Source organism: Eptesicus fuscus, chromosome 21 (genome assembly GCF_027574615.1).
Source record: "Eptesicus fuscus isolate TK198812 chromosome 21, DD_ASM_mEF_20220401, whole genome shotgun sequence".
NCBI classification, from domain to species: Eukaryota; Metazoa; Chordata; class Mammalia; order Chiroptera; family Vespertilionidae; genus Eptesicus; species Eptesicus fuscus.
In genome coordinates, this window is record NC_072493.1 from 48,128,010 (window position 1) to 48,141,062 (window position 13,053).

Here is a 13,053-nt window from a genome sequence, read left to right on the forward strand (position 1 = left end):
GAGGGCTCTGCTCCCTGACACAGTAGCTGCCTCCTATCACTTTTTTTCTTTTTAAAAAATTTCTGGCCAGGCCGATGTGGTTCAAGGGTTGAGCACTGATCTATGAACCAGAAGGTCATGGTTCAATTCCCGGTCAGGGCACAGGCCTGGGTGCAGGCTCCATCCCCAGTGTGGGACGTGCAGGAGGCAGCTGATCCATGATTCTCTCTCATCATTGATGTTTCTCTCTCTCCCTCTCCCTTCTTCTCTGAAATCAATAAAAATATATATTTAAAATTTTTCTGGTTTTGTTCCAGCTGGGGCTTCATTTTTAGCTTAGTGTCCCCTGTCTTTATTATATACATATACATATACACATACATATACATATACATATACATATACATATACATATACATATACAAACATGTGCCCTGACTGGGAATCAAACTGTGACCTCCAGGTTCATAGGTCGACGCTCAACCGCTGAGCATGCCATCCTGGCTGTTCCCCGTCTTCAGGAGACAGGTGAGGGATTAGCCCTCGCCGGCCCCTGGAGAAATTACAGGTCTGAAAGCAGCATGAGGAACATCAGCGTGTTCTCAGTTCAGGGTCTGGCTCTGAAAACTGCACACGTCTCTCACCCCCTACTTTTTCAGAAGCGGCTTTGAAGTCTCTTCAGGAAAATGAGCTTCCATTAGGTAAGTTATCTCCTTGACAGTCTTTTTTTTTTTTTTTTTAATGTGAGATTTTGGGATTTAGGGACCAGATATTATGCCAAGCACTAAGACTGCAAAGAAGTACAAGACTTCCTCTCTGCGGTCACGCAGGCGGCAGTGGTAGGAGGTGTAAGGCGTGGGAAGGTAACATGAGGCCGTATTGACACTAGAAATCGGAGAGAGCTTTCTCTTGGGATCTAGATACGCTGGGTGTTGGACTGACCTGCGGCAGGGGTTGCCAAGCTATGACTCACAAAGGCAGTCCCACCCACCTACACGCTAAGAATAGTTTTCACTTTTTTGTTTGTGTTTGTTTTTTTGTTTTGTTTTGTTTTGTTTTGTTTTGTTTTTGTTAATCCTCACCCCAGGATATTTTTCCCATTGATTTTAGAGTGGAAGAGAGGGAGGGGGAAGGGAAAGGAGAAAGAGAGAGAAGCATCAATGTGAGAGAGATACACATGGATTGGTTGCCTCCCATGTGTGCCCGACCTGGGCTGGGAATCAAACCTGCAATCCAGGTACATGCCCTTGACTGGGAATCAAACTCACAACCCTTCGATGCGCAGGCCGACACTCTAACCACTGAGCCACAACAGCCAGGGCTCAGACGGTGTATTCTTTTTTTTTTTTTGATGGGGATGGACATCGACTTGTTCCACTTTTTTTTTTTAATATATTTTATTGATGTTTTACAGAGAGGAAGAGAGAGGGATAAAGAGTTAGAAACATCGATGAGAGAGAAACATCGATCAGCTGCCTCTTGCACACCCCCTACTGGGGATGTGCCCGAAACCAAGGTACATGCCCTTGACCGGAATCGAACCTGGGACCTTTGAGTCCGCAGGCCGACACTCTATCCACTGAGCCAAACCGGTTTCGGCTGTTCCACTTATTGATGCACTCATTGGTTGATTCTTGTATGTGCCCTGACCAGGGGTTGAACTCACAACCTTGGCATGTTAGGATGACATGCTAACCAACTGAGCTCTCTGGCCAGGGTCCTGACCCTGTATTCTTAACTCCATCGGCAGCCCCTTGCCAGAAAAGGCATGTAAACCTGATGTCATGGCCTGGCACACTTCATCTCCCGTACATCCTTGGCACCCTTTCTATGTGACCTGGGCTTAAACATTGAGACCCAACGGTTGACCTTGAACCACCTTGAAGTCCCACCTCTGCCAAACTGAAGACTCCATACTGGTACAGCGACAAGCCCATGATGTCCTTTCTTTTCTTCAGGGATAGCACGGACTTGGGAACCCAAATGTGCAAACGAGGAAAAAATACAACAGCATTTAGAAGGAGGAGGAGGAGGAGGAGAAGGAGAAGGAAAAGAAGGAGGAGGAGAAGGAGAAGAGCCAGGTTGGTCTTAGAACGTCCAGTGTTAGAGGAAGCTAAGAGAAGCCACCCCTTTTCCGTGTCCTCTCTTTTGGGAATCCCACCTCCCTCCAATCTCATTTTCTCCAACATATACAATCACCAACTATGTCATGGAGGATGTCTCCTCCCTAGAGGGGGGAAATGAATATTGGAAAGAATAAGAATTCACTTCCTAGGAAAATTAGGAGTACGTTGGAGAGAGTTTCTCTTAGATTTTGTACTTTACGATCTCGCCCAGACAACTTTAATTGTAACAAATGGAGACTCTCACCGAGCAACCATGATGAAGACTTACCTCAACTGGTATCCTAGTCCATGTAGCATTAGTTTTTCCCCCAAGTCTGCCAGGTAGTGGGTTTTTGTTTTTGTTTTTTTCTGTGTGTGTGTGTGTGTGTTTTGGGGGGAGGTTAAGAGAGGGAGAGGGAGAGAGAGAAGACATTGATATGAGTGAGAAACATTGATTGGTTGCCTCCCTCACATGCCCAGACCGGGGACCAAACCCAAAACCTAGGCGTGTGCCCTGATGTGTTGCACGGGAGGACGCTCCAACCAACTGAGTCCCAGTGGCCAGGGCAGATCACACTGAGCTTCAATAGAGCAATGATTTCTTGTTCATGGTTCTACCACGTCGAGGCCTTGAAACTCGATTTAGGGAGTTACTTGCTTTCTTCGTCTCTGTGAGCCCAGCCGTCACACTTGCCAGCACAAATTGTAGACCAAGATTTTGGATTAGATTCTCTACTCCCTGGAGCCTGTTTTATCATCACACTTCCGCTGAAGTAGCTACACCTATTTTTTTTAAGTATTCTTTCTATCTTTTTATTTTTTCATTACAGTTGACGTACAATATAGGTTCAGGTATACATCACAGTGATTAGACGTTTATATAACTTAAGACATGTTCCCCCTGATCAGTCTAGAACCCACCTGGTACCATACAAAGTTACTACGATATCATTCTTTTCCTTTTTTGTTGAACTTATTGGGGTGATATGAGTTAATAAAATCATATAAGTGTTGGGGTAGAATTCTACAACACCTCATCTGTATATTGTACTGTGTGTTCACCACCCCAAGTCAAGTCTCCTTCCATCACCATTTATCTCCCCTTTACCTTATTCTATTTTCCCCAAACCCTGTTTCCTCCTGGTAGGAAGGTTGTGTTGTTGTTGTTGTTGTTTGCTTAATCCCTTCACCTTTTTCACCCAGACCCACAACGCCCTCCCCTCTGGCAGCTGTCAATCTGTTCTCTTTATCTGTGAATCTGTTGTGTTTTTTAAAATATATTTTTATTGATTTCAAGAGGAAGGGAGAGAGAGAGAAACATCAATGATGAGAGAAAATCATTGATTGGCTGCCTCCTGCATGCCCCTACTGGGGATCGAGCCCACAACCTGAATCGAACTTGGGACCCTTCAGTCCACAGGCCGACACTCTATCCACTGAGCCAAACCAGCCAGGGCGAGTCTGTTTTATTGTTTTGTTAGTTTATTTTGTTCATTAGATTCCACATATAAGTGACATCATATGGCATTTGTCTTTCTCTGTCTGACTTATTTCACTGAGCATAAGTCAGGCCCATCCATGCTGTCGCAAGTGGCAAGATTCATTCTTTATCCGGGCCGTGTCATATTCTATTGCCTATAACGTACACCTGTTCTGTGGCAAGCTCACCCTAATTATACGTTACAGAGCTCACTCAAGCACAGGGCGGAAGTGTCACCAACCCAGAAGACATAAGGGAAACTTCGGAAGGAGAAACGCCAGGTGTGTCTCAGATCTTTCTGGAGCGAGCTCAGCATCCAGTGGCTCTTTAGAAACCTCACTTCCCCGTGTGTGTGTGTCTGTGTGTCTGTCTGTGTGGGTGTCTGTATATGTGTCTGTGTGGGTGTCTGTGTATGTGTCTGTGTGTGTGTGTGTGTGTGTTTGTGTGTGTGTGTGTGTGTGTATGTGTGTGTGGGGGGGTGTGTGTGTGGGGTGTCTGTGTGTGTGGGTGTCTGTGTGTGTGTGTGGATGTCTGTGTGTGGGTATCTGTGTGTGGGTGTGTGTATGTGTCTGTGTGTGGGTGTTTGTGTGTGGGTGTCTGTGTGTCTGTGTGTGTCAGTGTGGATGTGCGGGTGTGCGGGTGTGTGTCTGTGGGTGTGGGTGTCTGTATGTGTGTCTGTGTGTGTGGGTGTCTGTGTGTGGGGGTATCTGTGTGTGTGTCTGTGTGGGGGGGGTGTCTGTGTGTGTGTCTGTGTCTGTGTGTGTGTGTGTGTCTGTGTGTGTGTGTGTGTCTGTGTGTGTGTTGTGCTTCTTGCCTACTTGACACAAAGCACTTTGTTCCCAGTGATTAACCAGCTAGACCCTGACTCTCCCCCATCTCCTATCCCTGAAGGTCAACAGGACACGTACAGCAATATATGGAAGACATCCGGGCCCATCTGGAAGCAAAGCCCTTGGCCCGAAGCCCATGAACACGTCCCTTCGTTCACGCAGAGATATGAGAGACTGGTCCCCTTCTGTAACCCCAGCATGCGGGCCGGGCCCTTCCCGCACACGGTGGTGCTGCAGGGCGCGGCGGGCGTGGGGAAGACCACGCTGGCCAAGAAGTGGATGCTGGACTGGGCCCAGGACCACCTCCCCGAGACACTCCACTCCGCCTTCTACCTCAGTTGCAAGGGGCTGGGCCGCCAGGGCGCCTGCACTTTCGCGGAGCTCCTGGCTAGGAAGTGCCCAGACGCGCAGGAGGCCGGCCCCCAGGTCCTCGCCCTGGGCCAGAAGGTCCTGGTGGTCATCGACGGCTTCGACGAGCTCCGAGTGCCCTCGGGGTCCCTCATCCACGACATCTGCGGCGACTGGAAGGCGCCGAAGCCCGTCCCCGTCCTGCTGGGCAGTTTGCTGAAGAGGAAGCTGCTGCCCAAGGCCACGCTGCTGGTCACCACGCGCCCCGAGGCCCTGGGGGAGCTGCGGCCCCTGCTGGACCAGCCGCTGCTCATCGAGGCGGAGGGCTTCCTGGAGGCGGACCGCAGGGGCTACTTCCTGAGGCACTTCGAGCAGCGGGACCAGGCCCTGCGCGCCTTCCGGGCCATGCAGGGCAGCCCGGCGCTGTTCCCCATGGGCGCGGCGCCCGCCGTGTGCTGGGTCGTGTGCACGTGTCTGAAGGGGCAGCTGGAGAAGGGGGAGGACCCGGCCTCCACCTGCCGGACCCCCACCTCGCTGTTCCTGCGCTTCCTGTGCGGCCAGTGCCCGCCGGCAGCCCCCGGCCGCGGCCCCGCCCCGCGCCTCCCCACTGCGCTCCAGGCCCTGAGCCTCCTGGCCGCCCAGGGCGTCTGGGCGCAGACGTCCCTGTTCGATGGCCAAGACCTGGGGCGGCTGGGCGTCGGCGAGTCCGACCTGCGCCCGTTCCTGGACGGCAAGGTCCTGCAGGCGGACGCGGACTGCGAGGGCTGCTACGCGTTCCTGCACCTCAGCGTCCAGCAGTTCCTGGCCGCCCTGTTCTACCTGCTGGACGGCGCGGGGCCGGGGGACGCGGGCGGCTGCGGCTGCGCGCAGGACGTCGGGGACGTGCGCGCCCTGCTCTCCAAGGAGGAGCGGCTGCGGAACCCCAGCCTGACCCGCGTGGGCCACTTCCTGTTCGGCCTCGCCAACGAGGAGCGGGCCCGGGAGCTGGAGGCCACGTTCGGCTGCCGCGTGTCCCTGGACGTGAGGCGGGAGCTGCTGCGAGTGACGCGCGCCAGGGACTGGCCCTTCTCCTCCAGGGCGGACACCAGGGAGCTGATGCGCTGCCTCTATGAGTCTCAGGAGGAGGCGCTGGTGAGGGAGGCCCTGGCGCCCGTCACGGAGCTGGCCCTGCACCTGCAGAGCGAGAGGGACCTCGTGCAAGCGTCCTTCTGCCTCAGGCACAGCCAGGCCCTGCGCGGGCTCTCGCTGCAGGTGGAGAAGGGGATCTTCCTGGAGAATGACGGGATCTGGGAGCCAGGCACGTGGGCGGAGCGGTAAGGACTCGCCTTTCCTCGTGTGTGTGTGTGTGTGTGTGTGTGTGTGTGTGTGTGTGTGTGTGTTTACCTTTAGCCTCATGCCAGGCTCCATTGGGGAGGACAGCCTCCTGCTTGGCGTGGCTTAGCGTCAGTATTTCCTCTTCTTTTTAATCCTCGCCTGAGGATATGTGTCCATTGACTTTTAGAGAGAGGGAGACAGAGAGAGAAACATCGATGGGAGAGAAACACATGGATTGGTTGCCTCCGGCCTGGTCTGCAGGCCAAAGCTCTGTCCACAGAGCCAAACCGGCTAGGGCAGTATTTTCTTCTTGGTAGAATTTCTTCCTGCCAGCTCACCGTTCAAGACGGATACCACGATGTTCAAATTAGCAATGGGGGCCCTGACTGGTGTGGCTCAGTGGATAGAGCGTCAGCCTTCGGACTCAAGGGTCCCAGGTTCCATTCCGGTCAAGGGCATGTACCTTGGTTGCAGGCACATCCCCAGTAGGAGGTGTGCAGGAGGCAGCTGATCGCTGTTTCTCTCTCATCGATGTTTCTAACTCTCTATCCCTCTCCCTTCCTCTCTGGAAAAAATTAATAAAATATATATCAAAAAAAAATAACAATGAAAAAAGTATCAAAGAACTAAAAAAGAAAAAAAATCACTACAAATTAGCAACGGGGGCTTTAGCGCAGGCCGGCCTAGCTCAGTGGTTGAGGGTTGACCTATGAGCCAGGAGGTCATGGTTGGATTCCCCATCAGGACACATGCTGGGGTTGCAGGCTCTGTCCCCAGTAGGGGGCGTGCAGGAGGCAGCCGATCCATGATTCTCTCTCATCACTGATGTGTGTCTCTCTCCCGGTTCCTCCCTGGATTTCTTGTGTCTTCGTTGGAGTGGGGGCTGTGGAACCAGACCTTGTGTGGGACCTTTCTTTAACTGAGCAGTGTTGTTGTTGTTTGTTCACAGTTTAACAGATGTCTCCCTTTTTCACACGCACAGACTTGCCCCGCTCCACTCAGCCCCCACCCCACCCCAGGCCTTCCCCACACTGCATATATGCCTATATGTTCTTTGGTTAACCTCTTCCTGTCCCCTCCACCCCCTCCCCTCTGAGATTTCTCAGTCTGTTCCATGCATCCATGTCTCTGGACCTATTTTGTTCATCTGTTTATTTTGTTCATTAGATTCCACGTATAAGTGAGATCATATGGTACCTTGTCTTTCTCTGACTGGCTTATTTCACTTGGCATAATCTCCAGGGTTTTGTGTGTGTGTGTGTGTGTTTAATTATCACCTGAGGATGTGTTTGCAGAGAGAGAGAGAGAGAGAGAGAGAGAGAGAGAGACTCATTGATATGAGAGAGACACATTGATTGGTTGCCTCCCTGACTTGGGCCAGGGATCACACCTGCAACCCAGGTACATGCCCTTGACCGGAATCGAACCTGAGACCCTTCAGTCCGCAGGCCGACGCTCCATCCACTGAGCCAAACCGGCCAGGGCCATTCGTTGATTCTTTATGTGCCCCGCCCGGGGATCAAACCTGCAACATTGGTGTACCTGGATAACGCTCTAACCAGCAGAGTTACCGGGCCAGGCCGTCCTCCAGCTTTCAGAGTTGCACTTGTGCGTTAAGGGTGGGTGCCCAGGGCAGCCCTAAGGACCTCCAGGGTGACGTACAAATGTGGGTCCTCGCTCAGCAGTGCTGGTAAGTCCCCTCCCTTGTCGCGTCGCTGTAGGTCCCGGAGTGACCAGCACCTGCTTCCCTTCTGGATGGACCTCTGCGCCGTGCTCGGCTCCAAGGACCTGGTCTTCCTGGACATCAGCCAGAGCTCCCTCAGCACCTCGTCAGTCAGGATTCTTTGTGCAAAAATCGCCTCTGCGCCCTGCAGCCTCCAGAAAGTGGTGTAAGTAGAAGCGAACCCCGGGGTTACAGCCCCGAAGGCGTGTCGGAGCCTTACGGAGCCGTCTCTGAGTTCTGGTAACCCCGCTTCCAACCACAAGAAATGGAGGAAGTCCGGTCCTTAAATTTGTCTCCTGAATCGTATAAAGCGATGTTTCCAGTTTTTTACTGTGGTGAAATGTGCATATCATAAAAAGAACCATCTTAACCATTGGGAATAGCACAGTTGGGTGGAATTAATTACATTCCTGTGGTGCAACCATCGCCACCATATATCTCCAAAACTCTTTTATCTTGCAAAACTCAAACTTTGTACTTACTGTTTTGATTGATTGACTGATTGATTTGAGAGAGAGAGAGAGAGAGAGAGAGAGAGAGAGAGAGAGAGGGACATTAATCTGTTGTTCCACATATTGATGCATTCATTGGTGGATTCTTGTATGTGACCTGACCGGGGCTCGAACCGCCACTCTTTGGTGTATGGGACACTCCCACCACCTGAGCCCCCCAGCCAGGGCAATAAATTTAATAAAAAGAAAGAAAGCTATAGAACAGCTCTTGTCCGGAGCGACTGACTGCCCTTTGGCAAAAGCTTGAGATAACGAACATTGGAGCTGTCGCCCTGGCCAGGGTGGCTCTGCTGATTAGAGCATCATCTCGTGCACTGAAGGGTCATGGGTTCGATCCTCGGTCAGGGAGTATTTGGGAGGCAGCCTATCAATGTCTCTCTCTCTCTCTCTCTCTCTCTCTCTCTCTCTCTCTCTCTTCCTCCCTCCCTTCCACTCTCCCTAGAATCAATGAAAAATACATATTCTAAAGGGAAGATTATTTAAAAAAAAAAAAAAGCACCCTGGCTGATTTTGCTCAGTGATTAGAGCATCAACCCCTGCACCACAGGGTCACAGGTTTAATTTCTGGTCAAGGGCATGCACCTCAATTACAGGTTCCATCCCCAGCCCCGGTCGGGGCGCATGTGGGAGGCAACCAATTGATATGTCTCTCTCTCTCTTCCTCTCTCTCTCTTCCTCTCTCTCTCTCTCCCCCTCTTCCCTCCCTTCCACTCTCTCTAAAGATCAATGGGGGGAAAATATCCTCAGGTGAGGATTTAAAAAATGAATAAATTGACGTGTCTAATCGTTTCTAAAATGTGATGTTAGTCAGGGGTAGAGTTTCAGACATGCGAGATGAATAAGCTCTAGAAGACTGAAGAGATTGGATCATAAGTGGTCTCACCACAAAACAAAGAGAGGAAGTAGCGTCTGTGAGAGGTGACAGATATGCTAATTAGCTTGATGGTGGTGACATCTCACCAGGTACATGTCTATCAAAGCATGAAGTCCATGTCCTGGCTGGTGTGGCTCAGTGGATAGAGCGTTGGCCTGTGGATTGAAAGGTCCCAGGTTCGATCCCAGTCAAGGGCACATGCCTGGGTTGCTGACTCGATCCCCAGTAGGGGCCTTGCAGGAGGCAGCCGATCCATGATTCTCTCTCATCATTTCTATCTCTCTCTCCCTTTCCCTTCCTCTCTGAAATCAATTAAAATATATTTTTTAAAAAGCATTAAGTCCAACACATTACGTCGTGGGCCTTAAATATGTATAATTTTTATTTGTTGGCAATACCTCGGTAAAGGTGAAACTTTGAGAAGAAATTCGTTTCTAACGTGTAAACATACGGCAGCCCTGTGTGTCCATGCGTGTGCAGGAGAGGTGCAAGAGCTCACCTTTGTTTTCTCTGCCCTAGCCTCCGAAATGTCTCCCCCGCCGATGCTTACCAGAACTTCTGCATCATTCTTGGTGGTTACGAGACTCTCACGCACCTGACCCTTGAAGGAAGTGATCAGAGTAACATGCTTCCCATACTGTGTGGGGCCTTGCTTCACCCAAAGTGTAATCTGCAATATCTCAGGTACATCTCGCCACCACAGAGACCCCGCCACCTATGAAGACAGCTGCCACGCGCCTATACAGCAATTCTGCATAAATGGGGGGGGGGGGGCGGATCTCTTATTCTGATTAGGAACAAAACTGTTCCCGGTAGAGGTGGGGTTGTTGGAGAACCACTGAATAAGAATTTCTAGAGGCCCCCATCGGAGGACAAGATAGTGTAGAAAGCTTTATTATTATTGCCCTGGCCAGTCTGGATCAGTGAACAGAGTGTCGGCCTGCGGACCGAAGGGTCCCAGGTTCGATTCCGATCAAGGACACATATAAGTATGTTGCAGGCTTTTTCCGGCCCGAGCCCTAGTCAGGGCTCATGCAGGAGGCAACCAGTTGATGTGTTTCTCTCACATCAATGTGTATTTCCCTCTCTCTTCCACATTCCCTAAAAATCAATGGAAAAATTTCTCTGGTGAGGATTAACAAGAGGAAGGAAGGAAGGAAGGAAGGAAGGAAGGAAGGAAGGAAGGAAGGAAGGAAGGAAGGAAGAAGAAAGCTTTCTTCTTATTATTATTTTTAATCCTCACCCAAGGATATTTTTCCCATTGATTTTTAGAGAGGGAAAGGAAGGGAAAGGGAGGGGGGAGAGAGAGAGAGAGAGAGAAACATTGATGTGAGAGTGAGAGAGACACATTGATTGGTTGCCTCCCATGTGTGCGCCAAGAGGATTGGGGATGGAACCTGCCAACCGGGTACCTGCCCTTGAACAGGAATCGAACCCTCAGCTCTGGTGCACAGGCCAATGCTCTAACTACTGAGCCACGCCAGCCAGGGCATAGAAAGCTTTATTTCCATGGAATCACAAGTGTCTCTCTGACTTCAGTGGGGCTAGAAGATGTGTGACCAGAGCTTCCATTCCATGCTGGAGCAGTGTCGGTCCCGCATCAGGCCGGCTTAGCCTGTGTCCCCAGCTGTAGTCTCCAGGTGTGTTGTATGTGGTGTCCCCAGGGCCACATGGCTACAGAGGAAACACGGGCAAATGCAAAGAAGCCGGGGCGAAAAAGCCCCACAAGCCAGGAGTCAAGAGCAACATGAGAGAGAATCCCCTTGTTTGGGGGATTATGTGCCCCTCAATTTTTATGGGTTTGTAGTGGCCACGCCTATTCTGGCCAACCATCTCTGTCCCCAGGTTTGACTGACAGGCAAGCACCTTCTTATGTCACCCCAACTTCACTGGGCTTGTGTCAGCCTCCCCTTTTTTTAAAAAAAAAATATTTATTTTTATTGATTTTTTTTTACAGAGAGGAAGAGAGAGGGATAGAGAGTTAGAAACATCGATGAGAGAGAAACATCGATCAGCTGCCTCTTGCACACCCACCACTGGGGATGTGCCCGCAACCAAGGTACATGCCCTTGACCGGAATCGAACCCGGGACCCTTGAGTCCACAGGCCGACGCTCTATCCACTGAGCCACACCGGTTTCGGCCTGCCTCCCCTTTTTTGGCCCCCTTCCCCCAGTGTTCTGGAGGGAATGGACCGGCGGTTCCCTGAGGAGTGTGAAATTGCAGCTCCCTGGTGAAGATGCCCAAATGGCCATGCTTATGTCTGGCTTTCCCCTTTGTTCCTTTCCTATCTATATAATAAAAGCTGAAACGACCATTACGGCGGAATGACCAGAACAGCCAGTCGCTATGATGCGCACTGACCACCAAGGGCAGATGCTCCATGCAGGAGCTTAGCCTGGTGGTCAGGGCACTCCCACAGGGGGAGCGGCTGCTGAGCCAGAAGCTGGGCTCATGGCTGGTGAACACAATGGTGGTGGCGGGAGCCTGCCCTGTCTCCACAGCAGTGCTTAGGAGCAGTGAGCCGAGCAGTAAAGAGCAAGTAGGCAGGCGGTCATGTGCAAGGGATCCTAGACTATAAGAGGATGCAGGTTGGGCTGTGGGACACCCCCACCAGTGCATGAATTTCATGCACCAGGCCTCTAGTTATTAATAACTATTTAATTACAACAGTACCAGTACCACTCAGGGTTCACATCTCAGAATAGAAAGAGAGCTGGAGTTTCGTTTCCACTTGTGTTGATCACTGGACAACTCGGACAACTGTGCATAATAACTCTGAGTCCGAACAAACTCCCAGGTAACTTAGAGCTGTCATCCTCTGTCAGGCATCATTTGTTTGTGGCTCATGTCTCTCTACATCATGATTCAGAATAACAGCTACTGGCCTTTTTTCCTTTTCTTTTTCTTTTTCCTTTTTGTTTTAAATCCTCACCCAAGGATATTTTTTCCATTGACTTTTAGGGAGAGTGGAAGAGAGAGGGAAAGACAGAGAGGAATATCGATGTGAGAGAAACACATCGATTGGTTGTCTCCTGCATGAGCCCTGACGAGGGCCTGGGCCAGAGAGGAGCCTGCAATCCAGGTACATGTCCCCTTGACCGGAATTGAACCTGGGACCCTTTGGTCCACAGGCCAGTGCTCTCTCCACTGAGCCAAACCAGCTTGGGCTACTGGCCTTATTTTTGCACGAAAGGACCCTTCGGGAGCATGGGGTGTTCCCTTTCCTGGTACCCCTCTGGTTTGAGAGACCTCCCCTTGGGAAGTTCTCCGTGTGGTCATCACTCGTCATCGGGTTCCATTGGCCCTCACGTGACCACATTTGAGTAGTAACAGAAACACAGTTTAATGTAACCTCTTGGTCTCAAATTATGGCTCTTCCTTTACTGATAGAATCTTGGGCTATTGAACTAGGTCTTCTCCCCATCGGTAGGATAGAATAACGCCCATCTCACAAGGACTTGAGGGTGGAATGAAACCACATTCAGCACATACACATTCAATAGTAGGTACTGTCATTATCGATCATTCCCAGTGACCTTCCTTTCTCTTTCCCGCGAGGATTCACTGGGAAAATACATTGTGTCGCTGCAAGATTCGGGTCCCTAATTTGTTTCTCGGTGGATAAGCAGATACCCAAAGTGGAAGGAGAAGACTCCATACATGTTTGGCTTATTTCTTTTTTTTTTTTTTTTTTTTTTTTAAATATATATTTTATTAATTTTTTACAGAGAGGAAGGGAGAGAGATAGAGAGTTAGAAACATCAATGAGAGAGAAACATCGATCAGCTGCCTCCTGTACACCCCCTACTGGGGATGTGCCCGCAACCAAGGTACATGCCCTTGACCGGAATCGAACCTGGGACCTTTCAGTCCACAGGCCGACGCT

At 50.7% G+C, this 13,053-nt stretch overlaps 1 protein-coding gene across 1 annotated transcript in view; it reads left to right on the plus strand.

Annotated features, from left to right (window-relative positions):
* NLRP2 (NLR family pyrin domain containing 2) overlaps window positions 1-13,053 on the plus strand; it is a 34,784-nt gene that overhangs the window by 14,077 nt on the left and 7,654 nt on the right. Inside the window, exons 4-8 of the mRNA XM_054710074.1 lie at window positions 639-680; window positions 3,771-3,845; window positions 4,456-6,055; window positions 7,778-7,945; window positions 9,685-9,849. Of these exons, the coding sequence (XP_054566049.1) occupies window positions 639-680; window positions 3,771-3,845; window positions 4,456-6,055; window positions 7,778-7,945; window positions 9,685-9,849 (2,050 nt within the window). The remainder of the gene's footprint in view (window positions 1-638; window positions 681-3,770; window positions 3,846-4,455; window positions 6,056-7,777; window positions 7,946-9,684; window positions 9,850-13,053) is intronic.